The sequence below is a fragment of the Giraffa tippelskirchi genome, chromosome 1, assembly GCF_054371585.1.
Source record: "Giraffa tippelskirchi isolate mGirTip1 chromosome 1, T2T-mGirTip1v1.2.pri, whole genome shotgun sequence".
Classification (NCBI taxonomy): domain Eukaryota; kingdom Metazoa; phylum Chordata; class Mammalia; order Artiodactyla; family Giraffidae; genus Giraffa; species Giraffa tippelskirchi.
In genome coordinates this window covers 97,519,431-97,546,589 of record NC_137275.1, presented here as the reverse complement: position 1 = coordinate 97,546,589, position 27,159 = coordinate 97,519,431, and the positions used below count along the sequence as shown (strand labels likewise).

Here is a 27,159-nt window from a genome sequence, read left to right as displayed (position 1 = left end):
ATTTATTTAGTCTTCATCACATTGTACTCTTTTTCATTGTCCTCATATTATTATCATCAAATAATTTGTTTTGATTTAAAAAAATTTTTGTAAAATACACGTAACATAAAAATTGCTTAACCATTTCTGTGTCCAGTTAAGTGGCATTAAGCACATGTACATTGTTGGATAGCCATCCATCTATGGAACTCTTTTTATCGTGCAGGACTGCAATTCTACATCCACTATATAATAACTCCCCATTCTTCCCTCTCCTCAGTCCCTGGCAATCACCATTCTACTTGCTGTCTCTCTGATTTTGACTACTCTAAGTACCTCATGTAAGTGAAGTTATCAGTATTTGTCTTTTTTGACTGACTTATTTCACTTGGCATGATGTCCTCAGGGTTCACCCATGTAGCATATCTCAAGACTTAATTCCTTTTTAGGACTTACTAGTATTTCATTGACAGCATTTACCACATTTTGCTTATCCTTTTATCAGCCAATGAACATGTTTTAACTATTGTGACTAATACAGTCATGAACATGAGAGTGCAGATATCTTTTCAAGAACCGATTCTTTTGGGTACACAATCAAAGGTAGAATTGCTGGGTCATATGGTAATCCTATTTAAAAAACTTTGTAACTGTCATGCTGTTTTCCACAGCAGCTGTACCATTTTGGATTTCCACCAATGGTATACAAGTGTTCGATTTTTCTACATCCTCACCAACACATTATTTTCTGTTTTTTTTTGTGGTAACCACACTAGTGGCTGTGAGGTGGTATCTCATTGTGATTTTAATTTGCATCAAACTTTTTTTAATGCATAGAATTACAGTCTATTTCTTGCCTTCAGGAAGCATTCATTTTGATATATACATCTTTGCAATACATTGCCTGAGCACTTAATTAGTCTTAGATTAAGGCATCTTATTAAACCACACACACACTAATATAATAAGCTTAGTGGCTGATTTGCTTACTTGAGGTCTGTGATAGTAACAGAACAAAAATAACATCTCATTTTTACCTTTGCTTTATCCCATGTGCCCTTAATTGTGGTTAGCAGTGCTGTTTTTATTCATGCTTTCTCTTGTTCATCAAAGAGGAAGAGCAGCTTTAAGAATATGAACTTTTGATTGTGATTCAAATTTTTCACCTGCATTTGTGAAAGATGGAATGAGGAGGGGATTGTAAAGTAGAACTGGCATGAGTTTTACAATTGAGAAATCCGGAATGATATTGAAAGGATAGATTCAGCCACCAGAGATTAGACAGAAAAGCAGGAGTAAAGGAAGCTCTCCTTTGAAGAGTTTAGGATCCTGCCACCCCACTCCACTTCTCCACTCTGCGTGATACTTCAGGCTGGACAGTGTCCATGAACACTCTCCTGCTTCTAATATCCCTCACTGGGCCTCCTCCAGCATGGTGCCTTTCCTCCTGGCCTAATTTGGGTTTGTATGAAACACTTCCTCAAGATGAGATAAGCCATTGGAAGTGTTGATTCTAATTCTCGATTCTAGTTCTTAGTATGACTCAGCAAATCTGTCTCCATCAGAATCAATAAGAAACTCTTTGGACTTTCTATTAAAGCAACTCTCCGCCTTTTTTGATTTCTATCATACAATTTGGAATTCATTCAGAAAAACATTTCTGGACAACCTCAAATAATCTACTACTTCAGAGGTGTTATCAAATACTGGGTATTCATCTAGAAAACAACTTACAGAATAAATTGATCTTAGCTTTAAAAAAAAAAAAAAAAAGGATACTAATAATGGCATTAACAGTGAACCAGAATTGTGTTTTGTGTCAGTCATCCCGTTTGCATCAGCCACCCCCATGCCCACCATTGCCACTTTATCAGAACTGGCTGACACATCTGATTTTGCTTGGTCGTGGCCACACCACTTGACTTGTCTTAAAACGCATCATTCACCAAGAATTCTGAACATAGGAGAGGGGCATAATGTCAAATAGAAGTTGAATATATAGATGTTCCTGGTCTGTTTACTCAATTATAGTAAATAAAGACATATATGGGTTCAGTTCTTCAAAAAATGAAATTATAAACATAGCTAGTTATCTTGCTCAATCTCTGATCCAAGTATGTACCTTTATAATTAATTCAACAAATACTTCTTGCATTTGTAATCAGACATGATTAGTTCACAGACAAACTCTGTCTTATGGGAAAGATACTATAAGTCCAAAACTGAAATACATGGTTTCTAGGGAAAAACTTCCTGAGAGATCCCCGCTTTCTTATAAAACGTAATGGTAAGTGATATGATGTCAGGAATATCAACATCATGGCATTGATATGTGATCATCCCACACATCTGGCTGTCTGTGAAATATAAAACTCTGGGCTCATTCACTTAATAAGCATTTAATGTGCTTGTCACAGGCGCTGTGAGTCAGCACTTTATATTTTATAGTGGAAAAGCAGGAGCAAATTTACCCTCCAAAGCAACCATACAGGTAGAGAAGACAAACATTAAACAAAGGCAAACACCAACGAATACGTAATGATAGATATTGGTGACAGGTGTTATGGAGAATAAAGCAGGGTTCTAAGGCAATAAGATAACTTAGATGACTAGAGGCCTGGGGATAAGAAATTTAAGCCAAATTTTGAAGGATAAGAGGAATTTACTCAATGAATATAGAGAGTAAGGGAAAGTTCTAGAAGAGAAACAAGCACATGAAAAGGGTCAGGAGTGAGAAGGAGCTTGGTGTATTTAAGGAACTGGAGGAAGGCCCGTGTGGTTGGAGTAGGACCGAGAGGGGCACCAAGAAGGGTCAGGCGACAGGCAGGGCCTGTGAGGATTTTGCCTGGAGGAGCACTGGGCAGGTACGTAAGAGCATCATGTAGGGATGAGATAAAATCCAACATGCATTTAAAGCTGCTATCTGGATAATTGATGGCAGAGGGGCAAGAGAGATCATGGTGTTACTTAGGAGGCCATTACAATGGTGCAGGTGATAGTGATGACTTGGACCGGTGACATTGTAGTGGAGATGGAAAGACGTCTTGATCCATTTTAGAGATAAAGTCAGCAGGATTTTCTAGAGATTGGTAGATAAATAACATGAAAGGTACTTGGGCCACTTCTCCCTCAGATTCTTCCTTAAGTACAGGTTAAACCATAAAATTGTAGACAGTTGCATATGTTTTCATTAATCCATTGGGTTATTTAATAATTTATTTACCCAGCAAAGATTCAGGAAGCTCTTTCTATCTGCCAGGCAGTACTCCTGTAAGGTACTGAAGATACAATGTTCCATCATAGATGTCTGCTCAAAAGGCCCTTGAACCATGGATTGCCTTGAAAGGTGAAAGTGAAAGTCGCTCAGTCGTGTCCAACTCTCTGCGACCCCGTGGACTGTAGAGTCCATGGAATTCTCTAGGCCAGAATACTGGAGTGGGTAGCTGTTCCCTTCTCCAGGGGATCTTCCCAACCAGGGATCGAACCCAGGTCTCCCGCATTGCAGGCGGATTCTTTACCAGCTGAGCCAGCAGGGAAGCCCATTGATTGGCTTGTTTGACTGTATATGTTAGAAGTGCCAAGAAGGCCTAACTTTTCAGTTGTAGTCCATAGACTTTGTTCCCTTAGCTCAGTGGTTCTCATCAAGGGTGCCTCGGGGGAACCTTGGGGTGACTGGTGGAAGCAGTGGGATTGACACACTGACAAGGTGGTGCCCCTGGCACCTGTTGTGTGGCCTGGTGCCAGTAGTCTTGCCATTCAAGGGACATTCCACATGGTGAAGAATTGTCTGGCCAAAAAAGCCAGTAACACTCCTGTAAATAAACCCTGATTAGCTTCACTCTGACCAGCCCTTACCAACAACTGGTCTGACTTTAATCCAGGATTTAAAAGAGATATAAATGGGAACACCTTTATGTCAGTGTGATTCCCAGTCTTTTCACATGATCCTTTGGGCTCTCCAGACATCTTTGACCTGCCCTTCTCCTGCCCTCCAGGTTGTGTCTAAGGGGCAAAGATTAGGGTAGCACAATGAGAATTCACAAACCTTTTTCTCTCAGGTTGTACATTCTTGGGAAAAGTCCTTAACCTCCACTACTTCAGTGTCCTCATGTGTAAAATGGAAATACTTGTATCTACCTCATGAGGTTGTTGTGTTAGAGATTTAGAACAGTATTTGGGCTTCACACGTGATGAGCACCTGGTGGATGTTTGTTGTTATTGTTCAACAGTATGGAAAGCAGGGTGCCAGGCACCTTGCAGGTAACGCATACAAACACGTCAGCATCACAGCTTCTACCCTGGAGATCACTAGAGCACACACCCGTCACCCAGAGGCAAGGGAGCACGTGAAATGTTTTGGGACAGACAGGAAACATCTGACCCTGGTGATTCTTTGCTAACATGACTCCTGCTGGCTCTGTTCGGAGCCTTGGGTTTCAGGTCTGGTGGCCTCTGCTCGTTAAGTTTGTTCTTCAGCTCTATACTTAGAGTTTCAAGGGGAATTACTCCTTTTTCTTCTTAGAGACACTCCTGGCCCTGCCTTGGAGACATCGCCTCCTCACCGTGCATCAGCTGGGCCCTCCTCTGGGCTCCTGTTTCCCAGTGTGACTAGAGCTGGAGGGCCCTAGGTTTTGCCCTACCACCTCAGGCACCAGTCCCGTCTCTACATCAGGGCTGGCTCCTGACTCATTTGGCCCCATTTTCTCTTCCAAAGCCCAGGCTTGGACATCTTGGACTCCAGCTGCTGCTCAATGTCATAGTCAAAGCTATAATCCTTGTGAAATTTAATGTTTTATTTAAGATGAAACTACTTTTAAGCATTTCTCATATAACTCACAAATATACTAGGAGCACAAATAATTCATTCTTGCTGGATAACAGAGAATGATTCAGCATCTCAATAAATAACAAAAGCAACAACAAAAATATTCATCTCTAAGATATGTGGAGCCTCATCTTTTCATACTTCCAGAATTATCTTTTTTTCCTGTACGCTCTAATGTTCTGGAGGTTCATAAATGATAGTTAATGATTCAAATATATAATTGATATGCCTCGTGTCATACAGATCCCTAACATCAATTTATTCACAAAATCTCTAATTAATTAATTTAACAATTTATTCATCAAACTGATTTAATTTGTGAATTTTATAAAACTTCACACACTAAAAATTTTCCAAAATCTATAATAACTCCTGCTTAATTTTGTGCTCCATTAAACAAATAATGTAAGTATAGAAAAATCCAGTAGTTTCTTTTTAAGGCATTGTGTTCTATTAGAACTCCATTTTTGCCTTCTCAGACGTTTGTCATATATATAGTCAAAATGATAAAATGGCTTCACTGCACAAGGATATTTTTAAATAATGAGAAAAATGAATGCTGGAAAATGAGAGAGTACTCTGAGACAGTTGACTACTTAATCTCCAACTCAATATAGAACTCTATACCCCTTATATTTATATGCTTAATAGTTATACCTGATTTTTCAGTATTCTTCTTTAGATATGAACCCTCAAGAAATAAAACCTACTATCATGTGTAGCTAAATTTTAGTGGGGTTTATTTTTTCTTTTTAAGCTCATGTAAATTCTAACCTTGTAATAGTAGACGGGTAGCATAGTTTTCTGACTTGGTTAATTCATTTAATCATTTTTCAGTACTCATTAATTGAATAAATGTTATGTCTTAGTTGCTAGGGTAGGTGCTAAGGTAACAAAGATCAGTAAGTCCTGATCCTAGTATTAATAATTTAGGATCCAACAGTTCTCATGGAACAGATAATCTATTTAAGGAGCTACTATATATGCAGCAGCAATTTTATTAATGACAGTAGACTTTTTAGTTAATATTTGTTAAGCATTTTAATAATCCAAGATTGTATGTAATATATACAGATTTTCTTGGTACCTGTGGTCAGAAACAAAGATAAATGTGAGTATATATCATATCTATGTCGGTCACATTCAAAGAAAGAAATCTCAAAACTGTTATCATCATTATAGAGACAGTAGATTTGTTGGAAGTACTTTCTCTCTAATATTTAATTTCTTTGTATTATAAATTGTCTAGGGCACAAATTATCATAGATTATAACTGGGAGAAAAGCTTAGCTGTGCCAGTAAATGTAGTTATATGTATATGTAGCCATAGTTTTCATAACAAGCTCATGTGATGCATTTTTGTTGTTACAGGAATTTTTTTTTCTGTTTTCTTTGTGTTTGCTTAGTTTTTAACTGGAGGATAATTGCTTTACAGTGTTGTGTTGGTTTCTGCCCTACAACAATGCAAATCAATCACAACTATATATATATATCCCCTCTGTCTCGAGCCTCCCACATTCCACCCATCTCACCCCTCTAGATTGTCACAGAGCATCAGGCTAGGCTCCCTGTGTTGTACAGCGGTTTCCCACTAGCTGTCTGTGTTACACATGGTGGTGTATATATGTCAGTGCTACTTCCTCAATTCCTACCACCCTCTCCTTCCCCCACTGTGTCCACAAGTCTGTCCTCTACATCTGCACCTATGAAGCTTTATGTAATTTTAGGTGTCCATTTTATATCTAAAAATAATAGAATGGAAACTTGTAACTTCAACGTTAGAGAACTTACAAATATCCAGAATGCAATGGAGCTGGGGGAAAGTTACATAAACTTTCAAATCTATAGTTTTTAGTATCACATCTTTACATTTAGGAGAGGAAAATACAGACAAGAATTAGAACTGGTGATCTCTAGAAAATGTTTTCATTTGATGTTTCAGAATTTATTAAGCAAAAAAAAAACAAGAACAGCAACAAAAAAACAATTTTAGGGTAATTTCATCTCACACTTGCATACAGCAAGCCTTATATCTTCACCCAGTGCTTGACCAAATGACTCCTACCTTCTAAACCTTTGAAAAGATGGACAGTGTGATTACTGAAAAAGCTGTACTGTGTAGTGATTCAGAGTGTAGGCTGTGGAGTGGATGGCCCGCCTGTGCCACTCAGGGGTGTGTGAAATTGGGCAAGTTACTTAACTTTTCTGTACGTCCATTTTCTCATCAATAGACTGGGCTAGTAGTAAAGCTATCGTAAATTATGAGACTTTCTCAGTGAATTTAAAGCTTAGCACACTGTGCAGCACATGGTAAGCACTTGACAAATGTTAGCTATTGTAAGATTAAACTCCAGAACAGAAATTTTCTTTTAAAATCAAGTCAGATCATAATAAGGCAGGAATGACTGACAAATACATAAGAAAATGATTCATTTCACTTAACATAAAATTCCTATTAATGTGAGCTAACTTTTTCCAATTAGATAGGCGTTTCTGTTAATTGACCATAACCATCGCTAGTTATATTGGGGGCCTGTCGGTACTTTCACAGTATTGGAGGTGCAACCATTTGGGAAGATAATTTGCCTTCCCAAAAGTTGGGATAGTTTGTCTTCCTTACAAAATTTTAAATGTGGGTACTCTTTGACCCAGTAATTTTACTTACAAGAATTTATCTTTTAGAAATACTCTCAAAGATGCACACGGTCATGCACGCATGCACACACACTACGTAGTTTAATAGGGGGAAAATGCTTCTGACATGAAAGAGTGCCCATGATTTAATGTAACTTGAAAAACACAATTAACCTAACTTTTGTGATTGTACAATTGCACTTTAGTGAGATCAGTGTTCTTTGTGTACATTTTCAAAGGGAGAAGTATAAATGTTAAAAGACATACAAAAAATTGAAAGGACACACATAGAGTTAAAATTAGTTTATTCCAGAGAGTGGAATTGGGATCAAGAGATAGGAGAGGACTTGGTATGTTTCCGTATTTTAAAAGTTTTATTACAAAATTTTGTGACTTTAAAATTTTAAAACATTGTTTAAGCAGGGAGAAAAAAAGCCTAAGCCAGAGAATCACCAGTTAAGGAATTCTGGCCCCAAATCAGTATATCTATCAGACCTGGAAAAGAAATGAATCCCAAAGAGAGTTACATCACCTTAGTTAGAGAGCCTCAAAGTCCATGATTTAAATGAACTTCCTGGAGTACCAAATCCAGTTGCTGAGTTGTGGGAAAGTCTTCACTTTATTAAAAAGGGCAGACAGACTCCATCCTAGTTGGAAAGGGATCACCGCTGACTCCCAGGACATTGCCAAAACCTGAGTCTTAGTTTACTGGTGAAGACTTGGACTAAGGAGATCAGGGTGTTTTTACACAGAAAAGTGGGCACTCAGCCACCGAGTGACATGCATTTTGGAAGGCCACCTCTAGCCCACAAAGACATGTTCATTGCAGTTTAAAAAAATTATTTCCTCCAGAAAAATACAGCCTGCAAATTCACACGCTACATCCATGATATGTATCATCATCTCTTTCTGTTCAGAAAATGCTCCCAAATGGTTGCACACACTTTGTCAGACCTTGGTTAGTATTTAGAGAATTGATGAGTTTCATAGAAACCACTTTCTATGAGAGATGTGTCTGAATATTTTTATAGTGTACAGAAGAGTATGTGCCCAGGATGTAGTGATGCGTAGGCAAATAGAAAGGATGAAAATGTTTAGATGAATATAAATCAGCCATTATGGAGTCTTATGTATGAGGATCACAATAAACTTTGACTGTATGGATCACAATAAACTGTGGAAAAATCTGAAAGAGAATGGGAATACCAGACCACCTGACTAGCCTCTTGAGAAATCTGTATGCAGGTCAGGAAGCAACAGTTAGAACTGGACATGGAACAACAGACTGGTTCCAAATAGGAAAAGGAGTACGTCAAGGCTGTATATTGTCACCCTGCTTATTTAACTTATATGCAGAGTACATCATGAGAAACGCTGGTCTGGAGGAAGCACAAGCTGGAATCAAGATTGCCGAGGGAAATATCAATAACCTCAGATATGCAGATGACACCACCCTTATGGCAGAAAGTGAAGAAGAACTAAAGAGTCTTTTGATGAAAGAGGAGAGTGAAAAAGTTGGCTTAAAGCTCAACATTCAAAACACAAAGATCTTGGCATGCGGGCCCATCACTTCATGGCAAATAGATGGAGAAACAGTGGAAACAGTGGCAGACTTTATTTTGGGGGGCTCCAAAATCACTGCAGATGGTGACTGCAGCCATGAAATTAAAAGATACTTACTCCTTGGAAGAAAAGCTATGACCAACCTAGACAGCATATTAAAAAGCAGAGACATTACCTTTGTCAACAAAGGTCCATCTAGTCAAGGCTATGGTTTTTCAAGTAGTCATGTATGGATGTGAGAGTTGGACTGTAAAGAAAGCTGAGTGCCGAAGAATTGATGCTTTTGAACTGTAGTGTTGGAGAAGACTCTTGAGAGCCCCTTGGACTGCAAGGAGATCCAACCAGTCCATCCTAAAGGAAATCAGTCCTGAATGTTCATTGGAAGGACTGATATTGAAGCTGAAACTCCAATACTTTGGCCACCTGATGCGAAGAGCTGACTCATTGGAAAAGACCCTGATGCTGGGAAAGATTGAAGGCAAGAGGAGAAGGGGATGACAGAGGATGAGATGGTTGGATGGCATCACCGACTCAATGGACATGAGTATGAGTAACTCCGGGAGTTAGTGATGGACAGGGAGGCCTGGCGTGCTGCAGTCCATGGGGTCGCAAAGAGTCAGACATGACTGAGTGAATGAACTGAACTGATGGAGTCTTATATTTTAATATACTTTATATTTTTATAATAATTTATTATACTTTATGTTTATGTAATAATCTGAAAACCAATATTCTATATGAACATTGGTGCAAATCTCTTGATGCCTAGTTTTTTCTTCTTTTTAATGTAATATTGTTTATCTTCACAGAGTTACTGGAGGTGAACTGTTTGAAGACATAGTTGCAAGAGAATATTACAGTGAAGCTGATGCCAGGTAAGTGACTTGTCCTGGACAAGATACATGACTCAGCACTCACATGATGCTTGTTCAGTGTATCTCTTTACAAATATATCATGGCACTTAGGATTATGAGAATCTCATAATATCGTCTTGGACTTGTCACAAGTCCTCTCTCTCTCAAGGATTTTCAAGATGGTTCTTTGGGGAAAAAAAACTGTGAATCTGATGTAAACTTTACTTTTATCTAGTATCTATAGTTAGAATATATTTATTTTTTTAAAGCCTAACTGGAATGACTTCTGATAAAGAAGTATACTTTTTATCAAAGTTATGAGAATAAAAAAAATTGAAACCCTCTGGTCTCTAGATGCTAGCTAGGCTTCCCAGTATGATAACCACTAGTCACATATGACTCTTTTTTTTAAAATTTATTTTATTGAAGTATAGTTGATTTACAGTGTTCTATTTCTACAGTACTTTGCAATACAGCAAAGTGATTTTTTGTATTCTTTCCTACTATGGTTTATTATAGGATATTTAATGTAGTTAGAATATTGAATATGAATATGAATTTTTGAATACTGAATATGGTTAGATAGCATCACTGACTCAATGGACATGAATTTGAGCAAACTCTGGGAGATCGTGAAGGGCAAGGAAGGCTGGAGTGCTGCAGTCCATGGGGTTGCAAAGAGTCAGATGTGACTTAACAACTGAACAACAACAACAATTGAATATAGTTCCTTATGCTATACAATAGGGCTTTATTGTTTATACATATGACTTTTAATTTCAATTTCAATTACTTTAAATAAAAAGTTCAGTTCCTCAGTTGCACTAGTACCATTTCAAGTGCTTAATTTACACGAGTGCCTAGTGGCAACTGACTGGACATAGCAAACATAAAGCATTTCCATCATCACGGAAAATTCCATGAATAGCCCACGTCTAATCAGAGACCATAAAAAGAAACAGACTCCAAAAGCCCCAGTGGTCTCCTTAAAGCATTATGAACTATTTAACTCTTTGGAAATTTCATTAAAGTCCTTGGAACTCTCACTTGAAAAAATATTTACTCAGGTACTTCAGAGGGTTCAAGAAGATTTACCAATCTGTTAATTGGCAACATTTTTACAGATTTTAAAAATGGCTAACATTTTGTCTCATTTGAAACTTCCTAGGCTACACAAAGGCAATGTTTTTGGACTGAAGTAACATTAATTTACTTGCTGAGACATTACTTAGACTGCATGGTGTTAATTTCCTTGGCATTTCTTATATATATTCTGTAGTTAGTACTCATTTTGAAAAACCTGGGCATGAGTGATTAGCTCGTTATTAGCAGTGCAAATGCGAGGTTATGTATATTCAGTTGTGGTGGTCTGTGCCTGCCTGTTCTCTCCGGTACTCTCAGAGCTTCCTAAGGCTGCTGCCTCCCTGGTAGCCTGGCCTGGAGCATCAGTCAACCAATAGCAGGCCCCCGTCCCTCCAAAGTAGCACATGCATACCCAGGCTCACTTCTGAACTTCTAATTCATCTTGTTGGTTTAATGTTACTGTTTATGACATTTTATGAATCTTATCTGTACCTGACTACACTCTTTAATTTTTTAACGGAATTTCTACTGCCAAAGTCGAATAGAAAGTTCCATGTCACTTACAATGAGTGAATCATCGCTTGTTCAGTTTAAGCCAAATCCTCACATTAGGCCTGTGAAAAGCACTTCAGAATAGCCTTGGAAGTAACTGTTTTCCTACTTGTCCAGAGAATAATCTTTTTTATCAAGGTAATAAAAAAAAAGTTAAGAAATTTCCTTTATTTTGCTTTTCAAAGTTATTTTAAACAGGTTGTTATTGTGTTTCAAAATACTGGTAGAAATTAGAGACTATTTTCAGCCCTAAGATAACAGGATAGACCCTAAGTGTTGGATCATTTCATATACATGCTTATATTAAGTTTTGAAATTTACTGTAGGATACAGTTTAGAATGGGTCCCACACATAATTAAGGAGAAGAAACATTCTCTTCTCAACCATATGCATAAAGGGCAAGTAACTTGTAAAAATCTGTTTAGTATTAGCCTTCAAGAAGTTAAGAATTGAATTCATTCTCACTAGTAACATATGGTGAAGCTTATTTAATATTGATTATTGTTTACTTCTCTATTTTCTGTTATGCATTAGGGCTAAAAACTTATACCAATGGCTTGAGATGAAAGAGGAAAGTATTCCTAACAATAAGTATAATGTGAACATTACTGTAGAAGGAAAAAAAGCTATATGATTTAGCAAATAATTACGAACAGTCCAGTAAGCTGTATAGTCAAAAACAACCAATCTCAAGCTCTTTTATTGGTACACTTAAATCGAGTTAGAGCTAGAAAATCACAATCATGATCAATTTGTGACACTTATGTTGTAATAAATCAGCTAGATGGTGATTACTTTTTTTAATTCAAGAATTTACTTTGGAGTAGTAGTATTTTGTACATTAAATGATTGAAAATGTCCTTGCTAAAATATTTGCTTAATCCTTGAATGAATGAATGTAGTTCTATAATATACCTGCGTTTGAATAACACAGTGAACTTGTACAGAATTCATCAGTGTGATATGTCCTACGTTACTGTATGTCAGATGACAGCTCATGGGACCTTATCGATGCCCATCAATGATGTCTTCCCTCTAATTTAATTAGCAATCTATTTGACATAGCATAAATTACAAATTTTAACATAGGAATAAAAGTTTTCTTTCACTGAGGTGTATGGAAATGTGTTGAACAACCACCAGCCACCAGTGCTCCAGGGGATTTAAAATTTTATTTTTATTTTTTAAGTTTTTATTCCTTCCCCAAAGTATGGCTATACTGAAGAGGGTTTTTTTTTATACCATGGATTTACTTTAAATTCTCCTTCTGTTACTGGAGATGTGCGTTAGTTTTCCTATTATATATTATATAAGCAGCACCATTTCCAAGTCAAAATGGTAAATGTCTCCCTCCTTTTTTTTAACCCTTGTTTCACCTGCCACTTCATTTGTGTTACCCTCTTGTTTCAACACCTATGTTTAATTGTGACCTCAGATTTTAAACAGTTTAGATGTGTATGAGAAATACCCATAAATTTTATTTCACTGAAGAACTTTCCCAGAACATTGCGGGAATTATTTATAAAATTTCCTAGAATTATCTATAAAATTTTTTCCCTGAATATGGAAATTTTGACTTTATAAACAAATGATTAATAGAGTTGCAATGAAATAAAACACAGCTCAAATTGTTTTGTCTGAACATGTCACAAATTGTGTTGGATGTCATTTTTGTTACTGCCAGAATTAGCTTTATCCAGCATTATTTAATTCCAGTGTAAAGCTAAAAAATGTGACAAATATAATTTTTGTTTGTTTGTTTGTTTCGTTCAAATTTTCATTTTATTTTGTATTCAATGTGATTATGTGCCTTTAAAATGTTCTCCCTTCCATTCTGCCCTTGTATCTTTACAGTCATTGTATACAGCAGATTCTAGAAAGTGTAAATCATTGTCACCTAAATGGCATAGTGCACAGGGACCTAAAGGTCAGTATATGGAGTCTGTAAATCTGAATCAGAGGAAGTTTTTTTTGTTTTTTTTCCCGGGGAAAGGGCAGAGGGTGGGTGTTGTACAGTTGTTCCCTTGCCTTTCCCAACTTTTCCTTAAAATGACTAAATGATGACATAATAATGCATGATGCCTCTTTCAGTTTGCTCATCTACAGGCTAAATATACATCATAGCAAAAAGGGGAGGACAGCCCTGAAAACACAGCTCTTAAGGTTCCGAGGAGTAAACCACCAGAGACGGTTTGGGGGCAGGCTTTCCTGAGGTGTCCAGCGTTGGCCTGGAAATAAACTTGACCTGTGATGTATGTCCGCCTGTAGAGCTAAACACCACTTCTGTTCTGAGACCATGGGTTGCTGTAGCAGAACAACTGGTTCCTCATTGCTCCATTTGAGTCCGATGAACCCTCAGGCAAGAGATAATAATTGCCAGCTAAATTAAAGCATGCGAAGTTAATGATTTATCAAAAATTCATTACGTATCCTAATTTAACCTTAATGGAGCCTTGACTGCTAATGTGACAGCTTTCAAATGATACTAGAAAAATGGGAGAGAAGAGGGAAACAGCTTTTTTTGTGTGGCGTGAAGGTGGAACACAAAATCTATAAAAACTATACTTGTGTTCCAGTTCATTTCCTGTGAGGATTTATAACTGGGAAAAGAGCTCCTGAATTGAATGTTTTTTAAGATGGATTTTTCTAGAACAAGTGAACCTACATTTTGGCCCACATCTGGCAATATCCTGATTGTCCTGAGGTAGTAGTCACTCTACTCGAGCTTATGTTTACGTGACTGAAGATGTTTAAATACAACCCCAGTTGTCTGCTAGTTTTGCACTTTAACCCAGTCTCTCTGAGGGTATACAGACAGTGAGTGTAAGCTTGGAACTAACACACGCCCCCTGGTGTTTGCATGCAGTCATTGCATTCAGCAGATCCTGGAGGCTGTGCTGCACTGCCATCAGATGGGCGTAGTCCATCGGGACCTGAAGGTGAGTAATGCCCTTGGAGAAGACAAACCACCACACAATTCCTAATGACTGTTCAGCTGCAGTTATGCCTGTAAAGGCAAAAACATGAGCGATAAAGTTGTGCCGACTCTTTCCAACACATAACGAAAACACTTTGCCTCCGCCACAATCTCTCTTATTTTCTCTCTTCTCTAATGCACACTTGAGACTTATATAAATCCCGTTTCATCCAGAGAGAAATCATTTCCTAACATGAACAATAAGTAGGTTATATTTTCTTTCTCCAAAGACAGGATACAGCATTTAATTTGACTTTGAGTAGGACTGATGATCTCCTCTTCTCTTTAAACTTGTCCTGTGAACGTATAGGCATGTTTGTTGATCAAACTCATACTATATGTACCTATATCTTGTAAGTGGTTATCAAAATTATAAAGTAAATAGAGATGAATGTATTAGGTAGATTTTTGGCCCACAAGATTGGTGCTAAAGGCCTCCATTGTGGGTAGTAGTCTTTTCCCCTTAACATTAGTCCCAGGAATTCTGAGGACATTGAGTCTTCCTGTTTTTTGATTTATTTATGTTTCTAGGGGTCAAGATACTATTGTGTTTTAAAACAGATGGAAAAAGGGTAAAAACAAATATTATTATCAAATAGTATATATGTAACATATAGCTACATACTAATACTTTTAAGACTTGACTCAGTTTCTGATAACCACTGAGAATAAGAAATGTTTAGATCATTTAGAAATTAAACATTTCAGAGATGACTATCTTGTTATTAATTCTCTGACCTCTTCTCTCAGCATTCTAGCTTTACTTATGACATTTCAGAGAAATAGTGAACACCTAGAAATTTAAATGGAGGAAAATTCCTAGGTAGGCAACATAGCACATGGGAGCACTGTGTAGTTGTGATTTTTCATTTAAAACCTCAGCCTTTTCCAGGCTTTAGTACAAAGGTGGCAAAGGATAATTTAGAACGTCTTACACTGTAATGTGTTCAGGACCTAGGCTGGTTTCTCCTGGGCATACTTCTCTTGTTACAGTATTTTCCATTCATTTTGTATGTTCTAGAAGAGTATTTCTTCAGTGATTCACAGCAAGTTACTTGAAGATGTGATCTGTAAGCAAAACATTGCCTTTTCTAGAACCTTCCTTTGATTTCAGTTTGAGTCTGAGAGCTTGTTCTTTTGGACAACCAAGGTACAATTGTGTCCATCTGCTAACACTTACCAAATTTACCCATCAGGAAACAGGAAAAAGAATGTGTTCCTTTGAAAATTCATATATTTAGCAATCACCTCAAAAACTGCTTGGTAGCCACATAAAGACAGTGCCCCTTTTTGTTATTTCTTAGAACTCACAGTGCTACTTTCCTTTTTAAGTGACTATATGTAGACATACACCTTGTTTGTGCTATTCTTACTGTTTAATAAATTTATCATTTGCGATATTTTACTTCATTTATGTAATTATAAGTATACTCTAAAAGCCATGATGAAAAATGCAAATTTTGTTCCAGGACTTTCAAAATATATTTTTTGAGGTCTTCCTATTGCACTTCTGTAAATGGCCAAACTCAGCTGAGTCCTTCAAAGACCGGAATTTTTATCAGCGATGGCAGTGAGCCTAGGCCATGGAATGGGAAGAAAAAGATATTTTCTGACATATGAGCTAAAGTCACTAATTAAAAGCTCAGGCAGGTGATTTCCAGAGAGCTACTACTAAAAGAAATTAGCCTGCTGCATCACATCGCAGATTTCTTTCAAGGGAGAGAAGTGTTTTTGCTTTCCCTTCTTACTCTGATTTAAGGAGAGGATACAGGTGAACTTCTGATGAAGCTTGTTATAATTTCCGTAACTGTTGTCTTAGTTTCTGTCAAATTGCTGACTTGGATAAACTGCAGTTGAGTCTAGTTCTTAATGGACCATGACATAAACTTACTAACAGAGGCCCAAACTTGTGTGCAAGGGGCAGCTTAAGTGTGCTCTGTCACTGGCTTTGATTTGTGGCTTTTATACCCACGATGCATAATCTGATAAGTATACAACTTGTAATAGCACATTTACCAATATACTAAAATGAAAAAGATCAGCTGCTGAAATCTATTATCAGGCTTTAAGCAAAAATGTTGCCCTTACAATTATTAGGCCATATATTTTTGCTTCCAGAACAACATTCATATGTTAATTCATGTACAATAGACACAGTTTAGTTTGTCCACATCAGTGAGATAAAGACACAGGATGTATTACATTTATCATCATCATCATCATAGGCACCTGTGATCATAGGAGTACTGTACAGGTTGTCTATAAACCCCTCTGAGGATAATAGCCATTTGTGTTCCTTTCCAGTACCTAACGTAGGGACCTTGTACCTAGTTAACACGTGCAGCATAGTCCTTCAATTCAGGAATGAATAAAGTTCAACCAAAAGTACATTTGTCATTTAAAAGACAACACTGAGTGAACCAGGCTGTTGTGATATATTAATTAATGTTGAATAAAAGAGGATAAGCATATCCTCTTTGATTCAGGGGTAGCATGAAGATCTCTTTGTTAATATTTTAATAACTTCCACTTTGAGGGGCTCTTTAGATAGTAGAATCCACCAGATGGAAATTTATCAGGACCTAGAGACAAGGCTAGGGCATAGCAGGCAACTTGAGGATGTCCCAGAAACAACGACAGGAGACAGTTCAGGGTGGTGAGATGTTGGCAGGATGTCAGGCAGCCCCAGGCAGTATGCAGTGGATCCATGGACCACAATCATTTGTCTAAGGTGCATTCAGTGTCAGGCCAATGGATGTAGATCTATTAGGGAGGTCCAGCAGTGGTAACTCGGAGAAGGGAATGGCACCCCACTCCAGTACTCTTGCCTGGAAAATCCCATGGACGGAGGAGCCTGGTAGGCTACAGTCCATGGGGTCGCTAAGAGTCGGACATGACTGAGCCACTTCACTTTCACTTTTCCCTTTCATGCACTTGAGAAGGAAATGGCAACCCACTCCAGTATTCTTGCCTGGAGAACCCCAGGAACAGTGGAGCCTGGTGGGCTGCCGTCTATGGGGTCGCACAGAGTCGGACACGACTGAAGCGACTGAGCAGCAGCAGCAGCAGCAGCAGTGGTGACATAGTTATAGACTGTAGTTCAGAGATATGAGAGGGTTTGGATCAAGGTAGAACCTTAATAAAAATAAAAGGGCCATAGCTGCCATTTATCAAGCAGTTGCTCTATACCCTGCACTGTATTATCATACGAATTTTCAGAATAACTTCATGAGGAAGGTACCATGACTGTCTCCATGTTACCTAAGAGGAGAATAGCAATTATGAGTAAAAGGACTTGTTCAGGGTCGCACAGCTAGTTAAGACAGGATTTGTGCCCAAGCAGTTGGGCTCCAGGGTCTGCAAGCTTAATCCCTACCGCTTCTCAATTCAGTTAGATGAATGAGTTGAAAACCCTTATAGAGACCAAAGAAGAGTTCAGAACAGTGATGGGAAACTAATTTTACCAGTAACGTTAAGAGTTATTTGGGGAAATGGGTCTAAATTTAGTGAATCAAGAGATTAAAATAATCCCCATCTGTGGCTTTTCAGAACTATACAAAATTTGTATCATTAGGAATAAGAGAATAAGGTATAGTTAAGACATAATGTAAAGTAGGAGGACAGCATAAATTTTGACAAAAGACTAGTGTAAAAAGTGAAAATGTTATGTTTAGGAAATCAGTAAGGTGGTGTTGTCCACAGCCTTTGGAAAATGAGACACCAAGAAGAATGAAATGGATTTGCCACATTTAATTTAGGCCACATCAAGACAATCAGTTTGGAGTCCTTAAAAAATAGATCATTTATGAAGAGAGGATTACTGTAATGTGGTGGAATATTTGTGTGAACTGATAATTAAAAATTCAGGTATCAAAAGAGAAGAACAAACATTAATCAGTATTTCTCGAGCACCTATTAAGGCCCTGTCTTGGCTTTAAGCATATATTACACAGCAAAACAAAAGCAAACCTTGTATACATGGAACATACAGGTCAGTGAGTTAAAGATCGCTTAAACTTTTGTGGAAGATGTATCCATGCTGCTCCTCCCAGAAAGACGGAAGTACATCAGACAGGCACCGCCTCCAGAAATATTATTAGGTTGAAAAGAGGCTGCAGTAACACGCGACAACTCTCGATGTCACAGGAAATAAAGGAATATCAAGTCAGATATGTTCTCTCACGTAAGAGCCTGGAGAATACAATTTCTGTGAATCAGTTGACAGAAGGAAGTAAGTCAAAAGAGATAGTTGTATAGCTGTACTTTTTCAAATAACCATTTTTCACACGAAGTAGTAAGATTTCTTCAGCTCAAAGTGTATCAGAAGTGGTTACTAAGCTGCCTTGTGAGCAGCTCTCTGGATAAGAGGCTGCATACATACAACTGAATCTTTTTTAGCAACAAATAGGCACTGGTGAATTGCCTTGGTAGAAAATATTGTCTTCTTAAAGCCTACCTCCTGAAGAACAGTGTTATTTAATGGAAAAATCATTAGATGGGTAGATGAATATAAGATTGATAGGTAGATAGATAGAAGGATAGATATATTTTAGTGAAGATAGTAATTCTGGAAATTTGGAGGATTTTTAAGACTTTCATAGAAACAAAATTAAATGTATGACCAGAAAAGAAAGAAATCATTTTCTGGAAATGTGACAAGCATTCTGTAAAGCCTATGTAGGTATGTCAAATAGTGATTTCTGCATTTTCCATGATTACAAAATCACAAGTATTTCACTTTTCACAGAATCGTCTTTAAAAAAAAGTTTAAAGATTATATCACAGTCTTTAATGTACATCTGGATGCATTACAAACTATGTGACAAATTCCATATTTCATTAGTCATTCTACTATTCCTTTATGAAGTACTTGGTGTATGTCAGGCTGTGGAGAAACAGTAGGTGACTGGTGAAGTCCAACTGTGGTTACACTCTGGTTGTTTCAATCTACTTGATAGTGTGTGCTGATAATTAATGTTAGAAGTACACCAGGAAACAGGAATGTAATACAGAGTGATTCTTATGAACTTGCTCGTATATGCACAGTGATAGAAACAGAACTTCCTCATCACAAACTTACAGTGCATTCATCAGCCAGAAACTCCCCATGCTAAGTACATAAATTCAGGCATCCACCACGTGAAAATAAAAGCAAAATAAAAGCAAAAGTCACTTGTACCGTGTGCACAAAAGGACCTCCACCATATGTGTGAATGAGCCTGATATTCAGGCTTTTCAATTCATGCAAAATTTCTTTAGTTGAATTTCAGGAGCTTTGTTCACACCTTCTTTGGCAAAGAAGTGACTGAAAATGCACCAAAGCACTGACTGATTAACTTCATATTGGAATATTGATACTTTCCACTAGAGGAAAGAAATTTAAAAAGACTATCACTTCTTAAAAGCCAATATCCAGGGGGGTGTAAGAATCAAATCATATAGACTAATAAAGCTCATAACTTGCTGTTTTATTATACTCATAAAGAGCAAAACATTTAAAGAAACTAAAATACACGTGACTTCACTAAAAGTAAATTCCATATGTTTAAGTTTACTGGCTAGTTATCATGTATGTGCATGGATAAATCTATCTATCTTACGACTAATGTTGAAGATGTTTATATGACTCATGTTGAAGATGATCATCACCTCTGCTGAATCAGTTCTTTATAATAAACATCATGCTAATTTAGAAATCCTTGTGATATGTTTGTGAGATTTTTAAGAAGCAAAGATAAAATTATGCCTTTGTCATAAGTTTTCCCATTATTTGAATATGGGTAGTAAATATTTTTGAGTACTTAAATTCTTCTTAAAATATCTACTGAATGGATTACCATTTGAAAATTAATGATTTTTATACCTCAGAATCACATCCTTAAAAGGAAGGGATCAGGAAATCTGACCTCAAGCCCTTGCTTCATCTTCTTGAACATCCCTACCTTATTTAGAAAAAGAGGGGTTTGAATTAGTTTATCTCCCAAGTCTCTTGCAGTTCTGAAAGTGATTCCAGAAACTTGCCTCAGTACTTTGAGATACTTAAACAGTTTCAAGAAAACCCCAAATCATGATGAAAGAAGTTGCCATTGTATCCATATGGAAGTACAGAACAAAACTTGCAAACAGTTGCTGCTCATTACAGCTGATATGCTATAAATGGTTGTTGACACTAAGACCAGATGTCGTGGAAAATCCTGCATCATTAGGAAGCAATGGGGTGGGGAAGGAACCTGTGTGTGAGAATGTCAGTAGAATCTATTTAAAAACCAATCTAAACAGTGATGCATTATAAGAATCTAGGGGTAATCTCAATGTGTAAATATTAACATAATAGATTGCACTTAATTTAGAAATGCAGACGTTTCTCAAGTCATGAGCATTCATTACAGATATTCAGTGTTCTGCACATTTGAAATGGCCAGCTGCACTGGAGTATAATAGCTGATCACTAATGCATATAATGTCCCTTACAGAGGACAAACCCCTGTGATAAAATCCAGTGGGGTTTTATAATTTTATACATACTGTTATAAGATTTGAAAATATATATATTTGTAATGTTCACTTGAGAGATGAAAACTAGTTAATTAGCTTCAAAGGTCTGAATAGCCCAAATCCACATAGTTATTAAGAATCAGGCCCAGGACATAAATCCCTGTCTTCCTTTTCTATCTAGTTGATAGTGCTGTGCCCCCATGTTCAAACATAGTTGTGTTGGAAGACCGAAGTTTCTGATCTCACCTTTCTGATTTGTTTTAGAAGGTCAAAATAGTAGAATATTAGCAGTTAATAGTGTAATGATGACCCTTTCTATAAGGAAGTAGCCACTAATTCGGTGAGAGATTCTACTCTTTCAGCTTTTGTGGAATATAACCACAAATTATCTTACTTTCTGTAGACATTCATAGTCTAAATTTATTTACTTGCCAATGAACTTTTGTAGTGCAATACGTTCTTAAGTTGGGAGCTATCTGAATGATAGCAATTAAAATCAGGATAAATGTATACTGCCGTGGTTTAAATGCTGCTTTAGAAAATCTTGATGATTAAGTCTCCTGTATCCTTGCTGCTGCTGCTGCTGCTGCTAAGTCGCTTCAGTCGTGTCTGACTCTGTGCGACCCCATAGACGGCAGCCCACCGGGCTCCGCCATCCCTGGGGTTCTCCAGGCAAGAATACTGGAGTGGGTTGCCATTTTCTTCTCCAGTGCATGAATGCCTTGCAGAACATGTTAGAAGATTATTCAAACAAACATATTCCAAAGAGTTGACTATAAATCAAAAGTATGTGATATTTTTAATGTTTCTTTGAAGCTGGCCATTAGAAGCAATCTTGTGATAAAATATTTTATAAAGCAAATAATCCTTTAATAAAGTCAATAATCATCCTCATTTTTCAGTTTGTATTCCATAATTCTATATTTTACGTTTGCCTAAAAGATATGCTTGAACATGAAGTCATTTCAGTGCTATTAATATTTGAATCTATACAGAAACCTTGAAATAGTCATGCCTTTTCCTGTGCATAACTACAGCTGAACAGTCTTCTTGGGTATAAGGTGAAACACTGATCCAGATGGATTTATTATTTCCTGGATAAGTCACAGGGCCCTACTGAGAGGTCTTAGAGATTGTCTCTAGGTATGAGTATTTGCCTCAGTCATTCAGAGACTGTGCATCAGAAAACTCCAAGGCGTTCCCTTTCTTCTGAATTGGCAGATACTTGGTGTGCAAGGACATAATGCACCCAGCACAGCCCAGAACTTTTTGATTTATTAATAAGAATAAAAGCAGATTGGATTGTTTATAAGTTTATTCATTGATGACATTGGCATTTGGTCCACAAACTTAAATACCACTTGAAATTGAAAAGACCTAAAATGATTACGATTTCTAAAGCAATTGGAGCTCTTTCCCTAAATGAGTCTGTGCTTGACAAATTAAGACAGATGGGTATTAGCAGAGATCTCTGACGTCTCAATGCTTTTGAATATGAAGGTCACAGAGAAATAAACTATTACTTATTGTTTGTGTTTTCTTCCAAGGTATTTATTCCATAAATTAACAGCTGGCAATCATTTCTTGATTAAATGAGAAGGTACATAAATGCAGTGACCATAAGTTTTAGTTGTGAAAATAAAATGTTAAATATTGATTATATAACATGGTTAGATACTGCAGTATAGTAATAGATAAATAAGAATTCCAAGTAATTTCGAATGTTAGATTTTACTGAAAGTTATTTTAGCGTGGAAATCTTTCATATTCTTAAGACATGTTCATCCCAACATCCAAATTAAGTTTTCATGTTTTTAGTGTTTAGGTAAAAACCCTGTCAGCCCTAAAACGTTATAAAGTTTTCCTTAAAATTACCATTTGTCATAACAGTGATGAATCTGATGGCAGTGAGCAGCAATAGCCCGAAGAAGTCTGGTACTCAATTAAAACTTACTTGCCTACACTTCAGTTCTTGTAGACTTAAGCTAATTTCTTCTGAGCTCTGGTTATGACTCTTTGCTAATTTGCATGGCTGGCTTAATTAATAAATTAAATATTGGTTTAGGCTGTGTTTACACAAGGTCAAAACAACAACAGAATTGACTAATTCAGTAAGGAAAAAAAGTAGCAAATTTCATGAAAAAAATTGAAATCAGTTGTTTTTAACATATAAACAAAACCAATTTGATTAACAGAATGTTTAAATGTTTCAGACAGTTGTTTTGGCATTTGGAGACTCCATTGTTTCCCAACTTTTTTCAGTCTGAGACACCTCTAAATTTGCTGAGTTTCAGCCCAAGGTTAGAAGATGTTGAACCACTCTCCCAAATACACATACCAATCCAGACAAACATTCATCCGGATACCTAAGATCTAAGGATGATAGATTTACACTATGCATTAATCGGCCTCCTTTTCCTGACCAACTTTTCCCTTCATTTCTTAAAACCCACAAAGGCTGTCCAGGGAAAGTCAAGAATTTGTCATGGTGCTTATTTTCAAAGTACCAATGTGTCTCGATGACCTGGTTGGGAAACAGTGGTGTAGACACAGCCTTATTCCAGGATTGAGTTATCTGTCCTTGAGTAATGATAAATACCTGAGAAAATTAAAATGCATTTCTCTTATAGTATTCTGAGATGTGAAAATAAATATATAAGTAATATTTTGAATCACACTTTGAGACATATAAATTATGTTTTTAAAAACAAGCTTATGAAAAAAAAAGCCAACTATAACATTTGGCACATAGGAGTAGACTCTTTCTGCCTTTAAGAATAAACAGATTCTTAAAGACAGCAATTTTAATACATAATCAGAATAAGACTCCAAAATTTGTACAGAAATTGTTTGGAAACAGTGAGGAATGAAAATCACTACATTTGGGTCCAAACTCTTGAAGTCAACTAGGATTTAATTTGCACAGTTTCATTTGCCAAATGTCTGTAGATTGGTCCAACTCTTGTTATCATTTTGCCAAGTTCCCTTCTGCTGAAAAATGTCTGTGCTCTGTTAGGCTTCTAAGCCAATGTCTGTGGCCAAGTCTGGACCTCAAGCAGCACTTGGAAGCATGTGAGCAGGTCAAGACAGGTGCTCCCATTCATTTGAACTCTCCCCAAGTGTATCCTCTCTTCAGCCTAGTATCTCTCCAGGACATACATGCATCTGTCTTAAACCTGCACACATGATCGTTTATAATAATTTTCTAACCATTTTTTCCCTGGGATTTAGGAATGACAGTCTCTGGGAGAGAGGACAGTGCATGACTTTTTTTTTTTTCTCCTAATCTTACAAAATGTTAGTTTTGAAGAGTCACTTAAAATAGATTCTCACATCAGTCTCTCTTTTCTTTCTAAATAAAGCCTGAGAATTTGCTTTTAGCTAGCAAATCCAAGGGAGCAGCTGTGAAACTCGCCGACTTTGGCTTAGCCATAGAAGTCCAAGGAGACCAGCAGGCGTGGTTTGGTGAGTAGGGCCTCTCCCCCCTCATGCTGTTTTCACTCTTTGGGCTGCAATCCCATCCCACTTACTAGCCACAATAAAACGGAAATGTTCATTCTGACAAACTGACTAGTCTTAAGATAGTGGACTTTTATAAGTACCTAATTTTAGTGACATTAAAAAACTATAAGTCTAAAAATAAGGGAAAATATAATAGAAGAGCAGTAACACAGACTTTTTTTCTTAAAGAATTGATGAAAAACAGGTGCTCTATTAATTAATAGGAGGATTGCAGTATTTAAAGAGTACTTTGAGAGAAAATTGATTGTCCAAATACAGCCTCACTTGATGCTGAAATCTCCTATTTAACTAGGTACTCTGGAAATATTTGCACAATATTTTGTGATTAGCAATAGTAAGTTTTAAAAATATTATAAAGTATATACAGAGAAATTTATATAATATATGGTGTTATGTATTTATCTATGTGTGTGTGAGTTTCATCAAGGTGCCAGTTTCTGGTCTACAATTTTGAAATTTCTGTATGATGAAATTTCTGTTTCCTTGCAAGTAAGGATGAGATTAACTCTAAACAAATTTAAATTATAGTATTAAATATTTCTGGATTATAGTATTTCAAGTTTATGAATTGTTTTGATAATTATTTTACCCACTGAATTTCTTATGCTTCTCTTTCTGCCATTTCTGAGTATTAATCCATTTTTCAGGTGGTGTCCTAAAATATAACCTCTCCACAAGCTTCAGCCTTACTTCTTTTCTCACTTCCAGTGTACTGAGATTAGAATTGGAATATAGTTGATGTGGCTCAGAGGGTAAAGCATCTACCTGCAATGCAGGAGACCTGGGATCAATCCCTGGGTCGGGAAGATCCTCTGGAGCAGGAAATGACAACCCACTCCAGTACTCTTGCCTGGAAAATCACATGGACTGAGAAGCCTTGTAGGCTACAGTCCATGGGGTTGCAAAGAGTCAGACACGATTGTGCACCTTCACTTTCACTTTCATAGTTGATTTAAAATGTGTTAGTTTCAGATGTACAGCAAAGTGAACCAACTCTACATATATGTATATCCACTCTTTTTCTAGATTCTTTTACCCATAGGCCATTACAGAATATTGAGTAGAGTTCCTTGTGCTATACAGTAGGTCCTTATTAGTTACCTATTTTATAAATAGCAGTGTGTACGTGCGTGCATGCTAAGTCACCTCAGTCGTGTCTGACTCTTTGTGACTCTGTGGACTTTAGCCTGCCGGGCTTCTCTGTCCATGGGATTCACCAGGCAAGAATACTGGAGTGGGTTGCTATGCCCTCCTCCAGGGAATCTTTCTGACCCAAGAATCAAACCCCTGTCGCTTATGTCTCCTGCATTTGCAGGCAGATTCTTTACCACTAGCACCGCAGTAGTGTGTATATGTCACACTACTTTACCCCAAACAAATTGATGTTTGTTTTCTACATCTGTGACTCTACTTCTCTTTTGTAAAAAGTTCATTTGTACCTTTTAGATTGCACATAGAAACTATATCATATAGCTTTGTCTTACTTGTCTTTGTCTTTGTCTGACTTACTTCACTCAGTATGACAGTCTCTAGGTCCATCCATGTTGTGGCCAGTGGCAAAATGCCGGTCAGTTTGAATTGCTTGTCCTCTAAACAATAACAACAAATAGAGAGCTCAAGAAATGCTTGCTTCTTTTGTTTTCTATACAAGTAGTTTTCTGTATCCCTTAACATACACATGTACTGAAAAGTACACAGATCTCCCAGGATTCACCATATCTCTTTCATCTGCCCTAGCCACTTAACCAGAGTGGCTGGTGGGGCAACCTTATCCACCTCCTCTGAAGGCAGCCTAATTTAGGACCTCATTTTTTGCTGCCTGTCCTGTTTCAGTAGTGCCTGACCATTATCCTTGTCTCTGATACCTCTGTTTAATACTGCCTTTTACATTAAGGTTGTCCTTACTTACCAAGTGAACTTAACACCTCCAGATTTGTCATTTGTTGTGTCATATTTTGTCATGTAACTGGACAAAGCTGTTCCTATTAACTGCAAACTGAAAAGAGGTAGGACCTAGAATTAGTGCTGTAAATTTGAGATTCAGAGACATCATTTTATCCTAGGAAAGAGTATAATTGACCCTGATAAAGAACATAACAGTTACAGGAGTTGGGGTCCAATAGGAAGTCATGGGGCTATCACAGAGATGGGCAGAGCAAATCACTGGAGATACAGAAATGAATTAGGAGGTCCTGCTCTTCAAAATACTCGTACTTGCATATCAATAAGTATTTAGCAGGCAGCGTGGGAGCACCTTTAACAGAAGCAGGTGTAAGGTGCTCTGGAGCACAAGAGAAGAATTGTGGAAATTTCAGTGACTAGAACAAGGCTTCCCCCTTTCTGGAGGCTGAATGGGAGTTTTGTTCACTTGCTTGCAAGGAGATAAAGGCATTCCAGGCAGAGGGATCAACACATTCAAAATTTCAGAGGCATGAAACAATTTTTTCTATTTCAGGAATAGCAAGAAGTTGATTATAGCTAAAGTAGAAGGTATACTGAGATGGGGAGCTGATGAAGTAGGAAAGGATTTTATGTTCTTGTGAAGGATTTAGCATTTATGTTAGAAGTTTCAGGAATCTGGTGAAAAATTTTGAGTAGAGGAGGACATAATTGGGTTTATGTTAAGTAATGATTTGGTAGCAGCGTGGAGGATGGCTTTAAGGATAGCCTGCA

The 27,159-nt window shown here is 37.2% G+C and overlaps 1 protein-coding gene across 31 annotated transcripts in view; it reads left to right on the top strand.

The window, feature by feature from the left end:
- CAMK2D (calcium/calmodulin dependent protein kinase II delta) overlaps positions 1 to 27,159 on the top strand; it is a 314,058-nt gene that overhangs the window by 222,636 nt on the left and 64,263 nt on the right. For 18 of the 31 annotated variants that reach the window (XM_081485119.1, XM_081485057.1, XM_081484997.1 and 15 more), the window contains exons 5-7: positions 9,811 to 9,876; positions 13,347 to 13,419; positions 24,327 to 24,429. In XM_081485119.1, coding sequence (XP_081341245.1) covers positions 9,811 to 9,876; positions 13,347 to 13,419; positions 24,327 to 24,429 — 242 coding nt within the window. Of the gene's footprint in view, positions 1 to 9,810; positions 9,877 to 13,346; positions 13,420 to 13,612; positions 13,745 to 14,358; positions 14,432 to 24,326; positions 24,430 to 27,159 lie in introns of those variants that run through there. The other 13 variants (XM_081485129.1, XM_081485067.1, XM_081484940.1 and 10 more) reach the window with 3 other exon arrangements.